The following is a 17,508-nucleotide window of genomic DNA, read 5'->3' as shown; positions in this document are numbered from 1 at the left end:
AGTTAGAGCATTGTCCCGATATGCCAAGGTTATGTATGGGTTCAGTCCTGAGTCAAGACACATACAAGAATAAACCAATAAAGTCATAACAAGGAGACCAACAAATCGATGTTTCTCTCTCTAACTCAAAAAGAAAAAGAAAATCATTAATAGTAACGTCATCTTGGCACTATTAACATTGGGCTCAAAAATGTAAAAAATCTAGCACAGACCTATTTCTGACAAGAAGGAGTACTAGATACTAGAAAAGAGAAGATCCAAAAATATTGAAGGATTTTTTAAGTCTTTAAAAATACATGACTAAACTCTAAAAAGGTTTCTCAGTTAAAGCAGTTAAAAGATAAAACAGCTCTGGCCAGTGTGGCTCAGTTGTTTGGGCTTTGTTCCGCAAACTGAAATGTCATGAGTTCAATTGCCAGTGTGGGCACAGGCCTGGGTCATGGGTTCGGTTCCCATAGAGGCTCATGTGAGAGGCAACTGATCAATGTTTCGCTCCCTCTCTTTTTCCCCACCAAAAAAAGAGAAAAAGAAAAAGACAAAAGAGAAAAAAAAAACCTTATAAAGGAAGGTAAGGAAAAAGCTATATTTCTTAGCCTTTGTTAGATTTTGAGGAGGGTTGTTTCCCTAAGGAATTATAATAATGTAGTCTCAGTTAAGAATATATACATAAACACACAAATACACCATTTACAAACACACACATGCAGCCAAAGAGATCCAGAGGTATATATATTTAGTCACTGACAGTGGTAATCTCTATTAGGCACTGGAAGTGTAAATATTTTACCTTTTTTTCTACTTTTCTACTTTTTATCATAAATAAGTATTGCTTCTAAAATAATATAAAGCTCCTTAAAATAAATTAAAAAGTGGTTGTGGACTGGAGCACAAAAGAAAGCAAACCTCTGAAGCAACGCATACTTGGCTCAGACACAAAAGTATTTCCACAGATAAATTCCCTCCCAAAATGAACTCACAAAACACACACATACACATCATTGCCACCACCAAACACCATGAAAAATGGCAAATAGAAAATACGGGCAGCCCTAGCTGCTGTAGCTCAGTGAACTGAGTGCCGGCCTGAAAACCAAAAGGTCACTGGTTCGATTCCCAATCTAGGGCACGTATCTGGGTTGTGGGCTACATCCCCAGTGGGGAGCTTGTAACAGGCAACCACACATAATGTTTCTCTCCCTTTCTCCCTCCCTTCCCCTGTCTAAACACCAATATAATTTTTAAAAAAACAAAAATGAAAACACAGGGCAGATTCAGATCCCCACAGATCTGTTTTCAGATTTGGGAATTATCAGATGTAAAATCTAAAGTAGAAATTTTTTTAATTTCTAAAAAAGTAAATAAAGGGATTAAAAGAATGATAAATAAAATGAAAAACAAATGTAACAAAGTCAAACAGAACTTCTAGAAATGAAAGATATAATTACTGAGGGTCAAAAATCAATCAGTGGGTTAAACAGAGATTTGACAACTATGCCAGGCAAATTAGCAAACTGAAAAGACAGCTCTGAAAAAATTCTCAGAGGACAGAATAAGAAAGCCTACTGTACATGTAATAGAAATATTGGAAGTATATCAGATAAGAGAACAGGAAAAAGCCAATATTAGAAGAGAAAAAATTAGCAGCCAGTGGAGAAAAATGACAACTTAATCTAAAAACAAAAATTAGACTTATAGCTGACTTCTCCAGAACAATAAAAAACACAGAGATGGAAGAATAAAATCTGCAAAACACTCAGGGAAAATTAATTGTCAACCCAATAAATCTATCTTTCAAGAACAAGGGTGAAATAAAGGCATTTTTTAGACAAAAAACATTGAGAAACTTTATCAACAAGCCCTCTCTAAACAAACATTTAAAACCTATATATTTCATTAAGAAAATGATCCCAAAAGCTGGTCTGAGAAAGAAAAGAAAACAATGGCGGCGGGGAGATAAAAGGAAAACATGTAGAGTGACCTGAAAGAATAGTGATTTTATTTATTGAACTGTAATTTCAATATCTAATTTATGAGGTATAAAAAAACTAAATTTATTTTAAACTTTGTTTTTTAAAAAAGATAGTAACAGCTTAAAAGTCAAAGGGGGAATGACTGGAATTATATAATTGTAAGATCACACAGTACTATTCATAAAAGAGTACAGATACTGATTAATTTTGGCCTTTGCTATGATAAATATGAAAGGGATAATTTCGAGAGTGGCTTTCTTAAAAAAAAAAATAGGTGTGAAGTATAAAACTTTTAAACCAGGAAAGAGAAAAATATGTAGAAATAGTTATTGATAAATACTTTAATTCTTCTAATAATTAATTTTAAACTCATTTGTACCCAATAACATAGCTTTAAAGTATACAAAGGAAAACTTGACAAATCCATCATCATGAGAGATTTCAAGTCATCTTTCTCAAAAACTGATAGAGCAAGAGACAAAATTAATCAGGCTGCAAAAGGTTTCAACATTACAATTAACAAACAAGCTTACTCTGACTCTACACCCAAACAATTAAAGAATGCACATCTCTTTCAATCACACATGGAACTTTAATAAAACTGACAACATACTAGGCCAAGCCAAGTAATTTTTAACAAATGTCAAAAAATAATTATCATACAAACCACATTCTTTGAGCAAAAATCAACAGATTGCTTGAAAAATACTGTATGTTTGGAAATCTAAAAGCATATCTCTAGTAACTCATGACTGAAATAAGAAATCATAACAAAAATTATAAATTAAGATATATACATTTAAAAAACACAATACACCAATATTTGTGTGATGCAGCTATAGCAATTCTTAGAGGTATATTAATATCCTCATATTTAAATTATGACATATACATCGTTTAAGTAAAAAAAAGAAAAAAGCACAAGCATAGCTCTTCAAAAAAGAAAAAAGCAAAGCATTATTCTTCAAAGTATACTTCAAGCAGGCTAACAAAGTATTGGACTATGTGAATTCCCAGGAAACTGAAAATTAGTTTAAAAAATCATGAAATACAATAATTATGTGTAAAATTAGATAATAATGAAGTGCCTGCTTGAATCTTAATATTGTATAAAAATAGACTATGTTATTATTACTGTTCCATCTCCAGCAAACAGACCAGTACCTGGCTATAATAAGCATTCAGTATATGTTAAGTGATTGATACTAAATAACACAAAAATGTGAATATACGAGCAGTTATTAAAATACAAGATGGAAAAAAACCTACTTACCTGATAATAAAATTTTATCTGTCTCACCAAAATGGATAGATTATGAATTCTAAGTGAGGCATCATTGTTGACTTTTTTATTTACTCTCTGACTCTCCGATTTAGGATTACTGAAAGAAATAAAAAAATACTTTGAAATTATGCTGAAATATACCTATTAACCTACAGACAACTAAAAATAATTATATAATACATTTTTCTTTAAACAAACTATACATTTATCTGAATTAAGAGAGATGATCTAAAAGGACAGATGATTACTTTGAGAAGTATTCAGTGCTTCTAACTGATAAAAATGAGTCTGACATTCTAAGACAATAGCACAATAAATTTAAACATAAGTCAGATGTTGCCCTTCATTATCATTTTGTCTCCCCAACTTCCTGGAATAAAGAACCTCTTATTTCCTTGAATATGTGTATTTCCATAACCCAAATAAATCTGTTTAAATCAAGAATGTAAACTATGGGCTAATAACCAATAAATGTTGTATCTTTTCACTGGATAATGAAGAGTGTATATCACAGGAAATATCCCAGGGAAATTAAAGAACATAGTTGTAGCACAGGTTAATACGTGGATACTCTGTAGATTTAATGGAAGCAAAGGGTTTGGTGATTCTGATGTAGCAGAAACTAGAGAAGAAAAACAGGCTATGGTTAAGAATGAGAAGTTCAGCAACACCAAAAGCAAAGGCAACAAAGGCAAAAATAAACAAGTGTGCCTACCTCAAACTTAAAAGTTTCTCACAACAAAGAAAACCATCAACAATATGAAAATGCAACTTATGGAAAGAAAACAAGTACTGCAAATCATTTATCTTCTAAGAGGCTAGCATCTAAAGTATTATAAAGAACTCATACAACTCAATACCAGAAAACAACAACCCGATTTTAAAATGGACAAAGAAACTGAATAGACATTTTCCCAAAGGCATACAAATGGCTAACATGAAGAGGTGCTAAACATCATTAATAATCAGGGAAATGCAAATCAAAACTACAATGAGACATCACCTCATACCCATTAGAATGGCTATCATCAAAAGACAAGAAATAAGCATTGGTGAAGATGTGAAGAGGGCACCTTTGTGCACTGTTAGTCAGAATGTAAATTGGTGCAATCACTATGGAGGTTCCTCAAAAAATTAAAAATAGAACTACTATATAACCCAGCAATCCCACTTCTGTGTATATAAGACAAAGGAAAAGAAAACAGGATCTCAGAAAAACATCTGCACTCCCATATTCAGCACAGTATTATTTACAACAGCCAAGATAGGGAAACAACTTAAGTGTACATCTACAGATAAATGAATAAAGAGCTGATACATACACACACACACACACACACACACACACACACACACACACATTATTCAGCCATGAGAAAGGAAAGCTACCATTTGCAACAACATGGATGGACCTTGACAAGCATTACCCTAAATGAATTAAGCCAAAGCCAGAAAAAAATCTCTTCTCACTTATATGTGGAATCTAAAAAAAAAAAGTCGAAAAAAAAAGAAAAAAAAAGCATAAAAAAAGAAAAGTAGTTGCCAGGGGCTGAGGGGTGAGGAGAATAGGAAGAGGTTAGTAAAGGGTACAAACTTTCATCTTGGCCCAGGTTGGTTACAGTGTCATCCCAATAAACCAAGGTTGTGGGTTCAATCCCTAAACGCATAAGTAAGTGGAACAACAAAACCTACGTCTCTCTCTCCCTCTTCCTTGCTTTAAAATCAATTTTTAAAATAATTTTGAATGGATACAGACTTTTGGTTACAGTATGAATAAGATCTAAAGATCTAATGTGAAATATAATAGCTGATAACACTGTATTATATAAGTCAGATTTGCTAAGATTGGAACTTAAATGTTCACATGCATACTAAAGATAAAAATGTGAAGTAACAGATGTGTTAATTAACTAGAGGGTGGGAATTCTTTCACAATGTATATCAAATCATCACTAGGTACATTTTAAATATTTAAAAAAATAAAATTTTACAATGAAAAAACAGTGAGGAGAGTGATACTGTTTCCCTATTTTTACAAATCTTTAATGTCTGGTTTAATTTTTAAAAACAGGTTGATGCTCATCTTTGCTTCTGCCTTCAACCTGTTGTTTGTGTTGTTATGGTTCACACATATGCAGCCTCACCCAGGTACGTAGAAAAAAGAAGACCTCTGGACTCTCTGAAAGGAGACTCAAACCGTATGCTGAGAACTACTGGTTTACTTCAACTATTCCCTTGCCAGTACGAATGTATATATTACATCTAATATTTAGGATCCAATCAAGTTTATTGTTACAAAAAATAAATGAATGTCCTTTATCAAAAAGAACCTAGTTCAAAATCACACTTCACATTCAGTAGTCTAAATTGCAATCTTTAGTTTTTTTCAGCCTGAAAAAAAAGTTTGAATCTTTCCTTGAATTCATGACTTACACATTTAAAAATGTTGCAGGGTCAGGTATATCATAGAATGTCCTTTAATTGGATTTGGCTGATTAAACTGTGTCTGACTCATAATTAAGTTCACGTTATGTATCTTTGACAGGAAAACCACAAAAAAGATGCTGTGTTCTTCTCAATGCATCCTAAGAAGTGGTACATAGTTTTGATTTGTCCCATTACTGATGACACCCACTTTCATCACTTAATTAAACTGATAGCTGACAGTTTTCTCCATCACAGTTAACTATTTTCCTTTTGTAATTAAGTATTTTGGTAGAACACACTTTCAAGATTTTTTAAATTTTCACCTGAGGATGTTTAATGATTTGAGAGAGAGAAAGAGGGAGAAATATTGATGTGAGAGAGAAACATCGATCGGTTGCCTCCTGTACATGCCCTGACTGGGGATCAAACCCTCAACCTAGGTATGTCCCCTGATTAGGGATAGAACTGGCAACCTTTCGGTCTAAGGGGCAACGCTGAAAGCAAATGAACCACCCGGCCAGGGCTCACACTTTGAAATTTTATCAGTAATCTGATCATCACCAATCTTCAATTTATTCATTTATATCAATAAGCTCACAATTCCCTATAATATTCAACAGATCACAATCAATTACTATAACATAATAACTTTGATAACTACTGTAGGCTGCCTTTTCATTTTGTTATTTCCTTTGTTGTATGGAAGTTTGTATAAATGCCACTTGTCTATTTTTGCTTTAGCTTTTTCTGCTTTTGGGGTCATATCCAAAATTCAGCCCTTAAATAAGAATGAAATGCAAAAAGAAAGAAACCAGTTTACAATTTTCTCAAGGAAGGCCTTTTAGTAGATATATTCTTAAATACCTTCTAGTTTTCACTGTCTGAGTGAATGTAGTACTTTAAAAATATAGATACTAATAAGTTATTACTGATACATAAATGCTATCAATATTTGTGTATTGCTCTTATCTTTAAAAGCCTTGCTAAATTTTCTTATTTTAACAGTTTATTGGTGCTCTTAGAGGTCTTCTTGAATATAATTTGTAGTTTTTCCATGTTGATAATCAATTATTCCAACACCAATTACTAAAGAGCTTATTATTTCCCACTGATTTCTATGATACACTGGATTCCCATATAAAGTGTGATTTTTTATTTTTGGAATGTATTCTGTTTATCCATTTGTCTATTCCTATATCACCAAAACTTTTTTATATTATTATAGCTTTATTACTATTATGTTTCCATTAGGAGAAGCCCTTCTTTTATTTTTTTTTAAATCATCCTAATACATACTGCTGGTTAGTAATACATACTGCTCTTTTCTATGAACTTTAGGATATTTATAAGGTCCTATGGTAAACCTCATGGAGATTTATAAGAATTTTGTTAATAATATTAATTTGACAAGAAACTGACATTTGCACCCTGGCCAGGTGGCTTGGTTGAAGCATCATACCATGCACCAAAAAGCTGCAGGTTCCATTCCTGGACAGGGCACATACCTATGTTGCAAATTGGATCCCCAGTTCAGGTTTGGATAGGAGGCAACCAATAGATGTTTGTCTCTTTCATCACTGTCCCTGTCTCTCTGTGTCCTTCTGTCTCTCTCTCAAATCAATAAACATATCTTCAGGTGAGGATTAAAAAAATCCTGACATTTGCATGAATAAATTTTTTAATTTCCACAAAAGCCTTACACATTTAAATTAAAATTTTTTCTCATGCTGACCCACGTGGCTCATTTGGTTGGGCATCATCCTGCAGAGAAAGAGGTCACCAGTTCAATTCCAGGTCAGGGCACATGTTAGGGTTTCAGACTGTCCCCAGCTGGGTGTATGCAAGAGGACACTAATCAATGTTCCTCTCACACAGTGATGTTCCTGTCTCTTTCTCCCTTCATCCCCTAAGAATAAATAAATAAAATATTTAAAATATTTTTTTCTCTTACTTGGGTTTTTGTTTGTGAAGTGGATTTCTTTCCATTACACTACCTATTATTGCTAGTATATAATAGGAAATCTATAGCTTTTTTTTATACTGCACTTCTGATTAACTGCTTTTTGAAATTTAGTTTTCTCAGTTCATTTTCTTGGGTTTCCTGGTTTAAAAAATTCATATTATCAGCAAATGACAGTTTATCTCCTCCTTTTCAATCTTATATCTCATTTCTATTTCTTTACATACTGCATTAACAAATAATAACGGAGATAAGAACTATCCTTACCTTGTTCTCAAATTTATTGGGGTTGCTTTTAATATTTTACCATTAATACATAATATCTACCATAATTTTCTGATGGAGACCCTCCTTCCGGTTAATTTCCCTCCTGTTACTATTTAATATCTGAACAGGTGTTGAATTTTCTCCAATTTTCCTATATTTGTTCCCATCTGATTCTTCTCCTTTAGTGTGTCAATGTAGTGAATTACACTGTTACAATTTCTAATACTGAATCATCCTCAGAATCCCAGACTATTCAGTCCATCAGCTCCACCACACAGTATAACATTATTCCCTTTTTGGGGGCAGGGATACATAATTCTATCACAGGTCTTCCACTATTTAATTGCATTTATGCTCTCACTTCTCAGTGGACTGTAAGGTTCTGACAGGGGCCATAACATATTCACATAAAAATTAGCATATGTCCTAAATAAATATTGTTTGAATAAATAAAAATAAGAATAAACAATCTGAGATTAAACAGCACAGTGTTTTAAAAATTTTTGCTTTCTAATGAGAATAATGAGATGACAACTCACTTGAAAGTCTGGAACAGATAGTCTTTACTAAAGTTTGTGTTTTAAAGATCAATTGAATAACAGAGTCCTAAACTACAATTTGAGATCTACAGAACAGGGAGAATAGTAATAAGGCAGGCTATTTCTGACCAGTGGACTGATTTACACTTAGTGCCAGGAAAAAAATGAACAGCCCAAAGCAAATGAGAATATAACTGAAAAGTGGGTCTCTGAGTTTTATAAAAGCATCAACCAGAACTAGTTACTTACAAAAACAAGGAGACTATATCACAGAAGTCAGATCATGTGTCATGGCAGAAACAGCCACATGGTCAGGAAGTAATGATTAAACACCCAGAGAGCAGAAGGAAAATCTTGCTTCATAAAATGAACTTGGGTACACTCTTCATCAGTTTAAGTTAAACACACACTCAGAGTACCTAATATAGCCATATTACTTAATATATAAAAGCTAAGTTTAAGTCAAGCTACCATTATGGAGAAAAATATACTTGTAATGGACAGAAGAGAATAGAAGCAACCCTAGTAACAACATGTTAGGTATATTACCCAGTCATGGAAATTTCATTTGCAATCATAGATATTCTGTAAATACCTTTCCCTTCTAGCCTTCTTCCATCTTTTTATTTCTATTTTCTTAACTCTATAGTTGAATTCCCTTTTGTACTTCTCACCCCTGAATGTCTCCTAGTCATACATACAGTGGTAATATTTAGACCTAAAAAATACTTCAGAGAGTATCTAGTTTCACTGTAAGTCAGAAAATCAATGTCCAAAGTAGTCATTTGCCTAAGATCTTAGTTGTTTTTTTCCCTTTACTCTCTTTTCAGCCTTTTCTCATATAGGATACTCATGACAAAGACTGACAGAAAAAGGTTTAAGCAATTTACAGTTATCTATGAAACCCATGTGTAAAACAACTAATTGTTTTTATTGTTTGAGCATATTGCTAAATGTTTTCACAGTAATTAAACTAAAAAAGATTCCTTTTTCCCCACTCAATACATTACAGCAATATTTTATTATAAACCTAAGTGTTTAATTCTGACAAATATTTAAGAACAATTTTAATATTATAAATGAAAATGTATAGAAACTTTAAAAACTACACAAATTTAGAGTGCAAACCCATTATTACGTGGTACTATGTAATATGGATTATACTTTGGGATAGATGTCTAATATTCTAATAAATGTGTGATTTCATTCCTACTTTCAAAACTTTTATAAAGTAAATACTATCTTTGTCCCTGACAGAGTTGTTACCAAGTCTGTGTTCTCTTTCAAGTGATTTTTTAAAAACAGTTTTATTTATTTTCTATTTTATTTTTTATTTTTATTTTTATTAAATACTTTTGAATTTTATTATTGTTCAAGTACAGTTTTCTGCCTTTTCCCCAACCCCTCCCCATCACCTCAGCCAACCCCACCTCCCTCCCCTGTTTCCACCCCTCCTTGTTTTTATCCATGTGTCCTTTACAGTTGTTGTAAACCCTTTACCACTACCACCACCACCATCACCACCACCACCACCACCACCACCGCATCTCTCCTTCCCTCCCCTCTGGTTACTGTCAGTTTGTTCTTAATTTCAATGTCTTTGGTTATATTTTGCTTGCTTGTTTGTTTTGTTGATTAGGTTCCAGTTAAAGGTGAGATCATATGGTATTTGTCTTTCACCACCTGGCTTATTTCACTATGAAAAACAGTGTGGAATTTCCTCAGAAAACTAAAACTGGAACTGCTTTTTGACCTGGCAATTCCACTGCTGGGATTACATCCTAAAAACCCTGAAACACCAATCCAAAAGAACTTAGGCACCCTAATGTTCATAGCAGCACAATTTACAATAGCCAAGTGCTGGAAGCAACTTAAGTGCCCACCAGTAAATGAATGGATCAAAAAAACTATGGTACATTTACACAATGGAATTCTAGGCAGCAGAAAGAAGGAGCTCCTAGCCTTTGCAACAACATGGATAGAAATGGACAGCATTATGCTAAGTGAAATAAAAACAAAGTTTTAAAATTTCTCTTTAAATTTTATGTCCAATATTCCTCATATATTTTGAAATGTATTCAGTTGCTCAAAAGCTTTGTAGTCTCCTCCTTTGCCTAAAGCTCTTCTAAGAATGAGCAAAATTTAAGAATTTCGAATTTTGGTTTGCTCAAAATCTTAAACAAATTTTTTAAATTTTATTTTCAAGATTTATATTTCATTTTTTTAGCCTTTAAGATGGCTTGTAACAAATTAAGATAATTCTGAATATAAAAAGAGCAAATTCTTTAGTTTGTATATATTAAGGACATCAAATGAAATTATTTTAGAAATTGGGGAAAAGTGAAAAATACAATTTACATAAGCTAGAGAAAGTATGTTGAAAATTTACGGAAAAGTACTCCAATATCTAAAATTAATCTCACATTCAACACGGATTTCAAAGATAAGAGAATGAAAGTTTTCTGCATCTTTTCATAAAACTATGGTGTTTTTGTGTTTACAAATCTTTGCTACAATTACATGGAATTTAAGGGGATTTCTATGATCTAGTAGACTCACAAGGAAACTGAATAGAAGTATGGAGTTCTTTGGTAGAATAGGCTAATACCTAGGTACTCAGGGCATAAGTTTCAGTTTCTAATCTACACTGTACAACCATAAGTTATTTTATATGCAAACAGAACTGGAAAGTTCCTTCTTCTTTTAGAATCACTGAATATCACATCATAGTCTGTCTATAAACTTTTTGGACTTGGATACCAGCATAACTGCTAAACACTCTAGGCATGGATCTAGAGAGCAATAAACTTTCAATTACAAAGGTTAGGTTTCCCATTTGATGCATGCCTAATGTGAATTAGGGTCAAACTGACATATGCTAGGATCATGGAAAACAAGCCCTTTCACCCCAAGAATGTGATCTTCTTTATGTGAGAGAAATTAACCTCAGGTGAAACTAACTGAAAAGTCCTCATCTCCTCTCCTATGAAAAACAGTTGCAAACTTAAGGTTAGATTTACTGAAAATTATGCAAATCAAGAAAATTAGAAACTTCAGGAAAAACAGTACTCTTTAAAAAGAAAAATGTAATAATGATACACTACCTGGCTCTGCAGGAAACACACAGGTGGGGCAAAAATAGTTACAGCTCTATGTATGTAAAACAGTTAATTCTTGTATTATCATTTATTATTATAATAATTTCCATACAAATAACTGTAAACCTACTTTTGACCCACCCTGTATTAGCTATACTAATATAAATACTGATTACTGATTTAATTAAAGTTATAATAAGTACATTAGAAAAACAAGGTAAGAAAAAAGAGAGGTAAGGAATTTAAAAAGCTAAAATTTCATCTACCATTATCAGGATGTCAACAGATAATGGCTACAAGGAATAAATCAAGAAATACTAGGGTAAGCACATTATTATCATACTATAAAAGGCTAAATGAAAGAAGAAATTACTTTGAAGAAGGTCAGGGGAGGATTGCTATTCTTCACTATGAAAGTTTTGGTATTAAATAATCTTTTAACCATGTAAAATAATTTTTAAAGAAAAACAATTCTGTTTTATGAAGCCTGGTCATATTATTTACTTCTAGGGCAAAAAATTTTTTTATCTATTACTTAGCTGAAGCACCCATAAGCACACGTAAGCAGAATTCATTGCTAGAGATTCAGTCACGAGACATGTGACTAACGTAAAAAGAAGAAAATAATGCAATATAAAAATTTTCTTCTGTAAAAAGGTAAGGACTCCATTCCTTTGTGTAATTTAAGGTTTATTTCTTCATACAATAAAAGTCACAGTACATACAGTAATTTAAACAAACAGTATGTAGTACAGCATGATTCTAAAATTCCCTAAAAAGAAATTGTAGTCTGTTACATATTCTAAATATTCTTTCCTTCACGTTTAATACTTAAAATGCTAAACAAAGATAGAGTCACTAAGTAGTAAGTTTTGATTACTCCCTTTGAAAACATACCTTAAAAAAAACCACAGGATTTATTTTTAGAAATGACTTTCTCTAAAATAAAGGATAAGCAACTGAATGATACATATGTGATATATAAGCAAGTACCTTTTTAATCACACACAGGTCTTTCAAACCCAACATAATCTCAAATCAACCACTTCTTTTTATAAGATAAAAACTGAAAAATGCTTTACAGGCAAATAGCCTAGGCGATATTGTTCAAATTTGTCCAGCCAGAAGTTAAATGGAACATGGCAGTAATGAGAGCCTCAAGCAATTTCACATTTATAAATGACCTGCTTATGACAAGATGCATTGATTTCAATAAACAGGCAATAGTATTGTCTACCACAGTATATAGTAATTTTTAAATTAGGATAACAGATAAAAGTGTACAGTACCACAAAACTAAAATTCTAAGATTTGGTCTTTGTATATCCAAGGATTATGTCTTTACTTATTCATTGACTAATATCTATGAGAAACAGAAATGTGATAGTTTTAATGGCTTTATGCTCTTCTAATCAGACTGTAAACCTGTTATGTATCCTCTTGAACCATCTGTTTTGTATTGGTGCTTAACAACTACATGTGCTCATGTTTTTTATCACGCCACTCTAATTTAAAACTAGTTGTATGCAGGGCTTTAAAAATTTTAGAGATATGTTATATGGCAACACAGTTATATAACATTTGCACGTCACTGTGAAACACTTGAAATAACTAAGTTATTTACATATTTAACTTTAAATGTGCATATACCAGAATGATTGTTTTATCAAAAATAATTAACTGGGTAAATATCATTATAATGTAGGGTTATGTAAGTAGTGAGGTATCTATATCTTAGCTTTGAGAATGACAAGAGAAGATAGTTGTTTTTTAAAAAGAGGATCCCTTTACCTTTATTTCTCTTCTTTCTCACAAATTGTATCACTGTGTATGATGGCCAATGATAAAACCTAATATTAATATAATATTTTATATACCTACAGAATACTTTCACATATGTTAACTAATTCAATATTTACAATGACTGTAAAGTCATTTTTGGAAAGGTATGTGATACACAATTAATTACCACAGAGAGATTATCCACACAGTCCCCTTCAAGTACTTTATCATAATTTAAGATACATTAAGTTACTTCTTCAAGGGTTGAAGAAATATCTATGACATATTCTAGTTAGCCCAAGACTGAGCTAACAGTACACAGTGATTTCACTGATTTAACAAACAAAACAAATATTTTGATTTAAAAGTTTCAAATGGACACAAAAACAATAAAAGTCCAATAGTATACATACAATGAACCTTGATTTTATCTGAATTGGAAAAAATTACTGAAAATCTACCCTTTATTTTTTAGAATGAGCCAACATGATCTCTCAAAAATCAGGCTAGCAGTTTTCTCACTTTTTGGTCCAAGGACTCGTTTTCACTCTTAAAATTTACTGAGGCTCAAAAAAAAAATTTACTGAGGCTCCAGAGAGCTTTAGTTTATATAAGTTATATCTATATACATTTCCTATATTAAAAATTAAAGTTAAGAACCCTGACTGGTATGGCTCAGTGGTTTGAGTATCAGTCTGCAATCTGAAAGGTCGCCAGTTCAATTCCCTGTCAGGGCACATGCCTGGGTTATAGGCCATGTCCCCAGCTGTGGGCAAATGAGAGGCAACAGATCAATGTATCCAATCATACTGATGTTTCTCTACCTCTCTTCTTCCCTCCCCTCCCCTCCTCTAAAAATAAATTTTTTAAGTATTTTTTAAAAATTAAGAACTGAAAAATAATTTACTCATCCACTAAAAATAAAACACATTGTATGTTAACATAAAGAACATTTTTATTATAAATAACTATCTTTTCTAAAAACAAAAAATGTTAGAGGCAAGTGACATTATTTTACAATGGAGTAAATCTCTTAGAGTTTGGTTTAATAAAACACATCTGGATTCTTAACTCTGCTTCTGTATTCAATGCTTAGTAAATACACTATTTTGTTCTAAGTACATAAAGAAAACTGACAAAGATAAACTTGGGAAGAATATTTTAATAGCCTTTCAGAAAATTATTGACATTCTTCCTTGATGCTACCAAAATTCAGTAAAGTAGAACTTGAAATCATATCAATGACCTTTTCTTCCATTGGTCTATCTGGTACACTGAATGAATCTTTTAAATACCCATGGTTTCTTATTATACATTGGTCATTTTGATAATATTGGTTACTGAGTTATTGGTAGAGATCTTCCAAATTTGGCATTTTATCATTCAATATAAAAATCAGTTTGATTAATATCACCTCCAATCTCATCAGAAAAGTTTAAATATTGAGAAGCCTTCTAAGCTCACATTTTCTATAATTCAAATTTTATTACTGATAACACACATGATCAGTTATTTTTCTTGAAGTAACAGGCTCACTTTACTCATTTTTGAGAAAACGTCCCAATATTTAAGTCTGAATAACTATGGTTTTTCAGTAGTTCTTTCAAGTAAACATAGTGTTCCACAAAATAGAGACTTGTTCAGCTTGTAGCTCAAAGAAAATCATCAGTATTTTTCCTTGAGATAATCACCACACTCCATTATGCAACACAAATGTTTAATGCATACTTCTCATTTTGTTCTACAGAATGTTAAAGATATGTAATGAGTGATCAAGACTCAATAAAATAATTTCTGCTTCATCAAGGACATTTTTGAGTGCAAATGGATTTCTTTTTAACTGTAAGTATAATACATTGTGTGAAGAATACAATAACTGCTGGTACAATTTGGTACCACTCCTTAACTGATGCTAATGCGTTGGTAGTTTTACCCATATTTGCTTTGCACCATCAATGCTTTTGCAACACAGGCCAAAAAGGCAAATATCTTAATATTATTATGAAAATAATTTTGACCTAACAGACAAGTAGACCCCCAGCAATCCGTTGATCTCACTTTGAGAGCCACTGTATTTGGAAAATCAATTCCTATTCGTGGTATGGAGACCTGAGTACTCAATATTATGCTAACTGGTGCCTTTATAAAGTAAAAGAACCTAGCACTGGCTGGCGTAGCTCAGTGGATTGAGTGCGGGCTGCTAACCAAAGTGTTGCAGGTTCGATTCCCAGTCAGGGTACATGCCTGGGTTGCAGGCCATGACCCCCAGCAACCGCACATTGATGTTTCTCTCTCTCTCTCTCTCTCCCTCCCTTCCCTCTCTAAAAATAAATAAATAAAATATTAAAAAAAAATTTTTTAAGTAAAAGAACCTTCATTCATATGGATGAAGGTTCATCCTTCATTCATCCACATGGCCAGTAACTGAAACAAAGATTGTTTAGCACCAATAGGTATCACTAATCTGTTATGGAACTCTTATTACCTCTTGTCCTTAATCCTTACAATAGGGTCACAGAGATTTGTTTTTATCAGTATTCTAGGGCAACCCACTCAGTCCTAAAGACTCAAGAAATCTCAAAATGAGCAGATGTATAATTAGGTATTTCCCATGATTTGTGACAGACTTATGGTTTACACCCCCATATTATCAATTCAATAGAGAAAGGATTCTTAATCTGAAGTCCATAAACCCTCCTAGGGCAATTTAAATAGTTCACTTGATTAATTATCAGTGACAAGTATTATTGTCAATTTTGAGAAGCAATGAAGCCCTTTAAAATTAAAAACTTTAAAAAATATTTTTCAAAGTATAATCTAATTAATAATATATACAATCATAGACACTTATTTCAAATGTTTTTAAATTGATAATAAAATCCTTTTTCATCATCAGTTTCTCTAATATTAAAAAAAATAGTCCTCATACAGAATAACTCTAAGAATATGAATTCAATTAAGAGGAAAATAAGATTACCACAATACTGGTTTAATTTGCCCTTGTCAGTGTATCAAAAAGTGCTCCAAAAGGATGACAAGCTAACTTCATTTTAATCCCCCCAATTAAAGGCAAAATAACAGATACCTATTTATAAAGCACTACAACGGATGAAAATGAAGGAAGAAATGCATACAACAAAAAGAAGTAAATAAAGAGGAAAAACAGGAATGGATATAAACAAGCATAGTATTTAAAAAGGTGTGATGAACTGAAAACCAAGTTAGAGTAAAGGCACACAAATAGGGAGGTAAGGATTATTAATAATAAACAAGTTAAAGAAATTTGCAGCATGGTCTACAAATGGCCCAAGAGAAGTATACAGTTTGGGGAACCCCCAATTTAATAAGGTAGACAACTAGTTTTTAAAGAACAGAGAAATAACTGACCTATGACTTAGAATATTTCGAAAGCAGCTATAAATAGTTGATGGATAATGGTTGATGGATAATGTTCAGAAAAAAAGTACAATATTCAATAAATACTGGATTTCATATCTCTGTTGTAGAATTTAACAAAAAACAAAAACAAATGTCTAGAGAAATGTGCATAGAAAACTGGGAGCTTCTTCTGGAGTAAATAACTCAAGTAACTATATGAATATTTTCAGAAAACAGAAAAATTTATTAAGAACAACACTGACCAAACTCTGAAATACCGCTTTCAGCTCTTTCTGTTATCACAGATGAAACTTTGAATCTTAATCACAGAAGTACAGTGGTACCTCAGTCCTCATTAATTTGTTCCAGAACTCTAGACGAGTGCCGAAACCCACAAGTACTGAACAATTAAGCATTTTCTCTTGTGGGGTGGCATCATGACTCATACAAGTTCTAGCAAGTGCTATGTGCCCTGAGCAGGTACTGAGTGCTGAAACATTTTTTTCTCATCAAAAAGCAACAAGTATATGATTGACGAGTTCTGAAGCCGACGAGCACGAGGTATGATTGTGTAATACAAAGATGGCTAAATTCTAAGAATTGATCAGTTATAACGCAACTTAGTTTTCAATCAAGGAACCATTAAATCTCCTAAATAAGTTATATTCTATAAATGCCGACTTTAAAGTATCCCAATAGCCCAAAAGAATTGTAATAACACATTCTCAAAACCATTTTACTAAATAAATCTAATAATGAAATATACATTAACAGTAACGAGAAAAAATTTTTTTACAGAAAG

At 32.3% G+C, this 17,508-nt stretch overlaps 1 protein-coding gene across 9 annotated transcripts in view; it reads right to left on the bottom strand.

Moving 5' to 3' along the window:
• CCDC88A (coiled-coil domain containing 88A) overlaps nt 1-17,508 on the bottom strand; it is a 128,084-nt gene that overhangs the window by 96,349 nt on the left and 14,227 nt on the right. For all 9 annotated transcript variants that reach the window (XM_045827310.1, XM_045827312.1, XM_045827308.1 and 6 more), the window contains exon 3: nt 3,244-3,352. In XM_045827310.1, the coding sequence (XP_045683266.1) occupies nt 3,244-3,352 (109 nt within the window). The remainder of the gene's footprint in view (nt 1-3,243; nt 3,353-17,508) is intronic.

The sequence above is a fragment of the Phyllostomus hastatus genome, unplaced genomic scaffold (assembly GCF_019186645.2).
Source record: "Phyllostomus hastatus isolate PE091 unplaced genomic scaffold, TTU_PhHast_1.1 phas_scaffold_78, whole genome shotgun sequence".
Taxonomy (NCBI): domain Eukaryota; kingdom Metazoa; phylum Chordata; class Mammalia; order Chiroptera; family Phyllostomidae; genus Phyllostomus; species Phyllostomus hastatus.
This window is presented reverse-complemented; position numbering and strand designations above follow the sequence as displayed.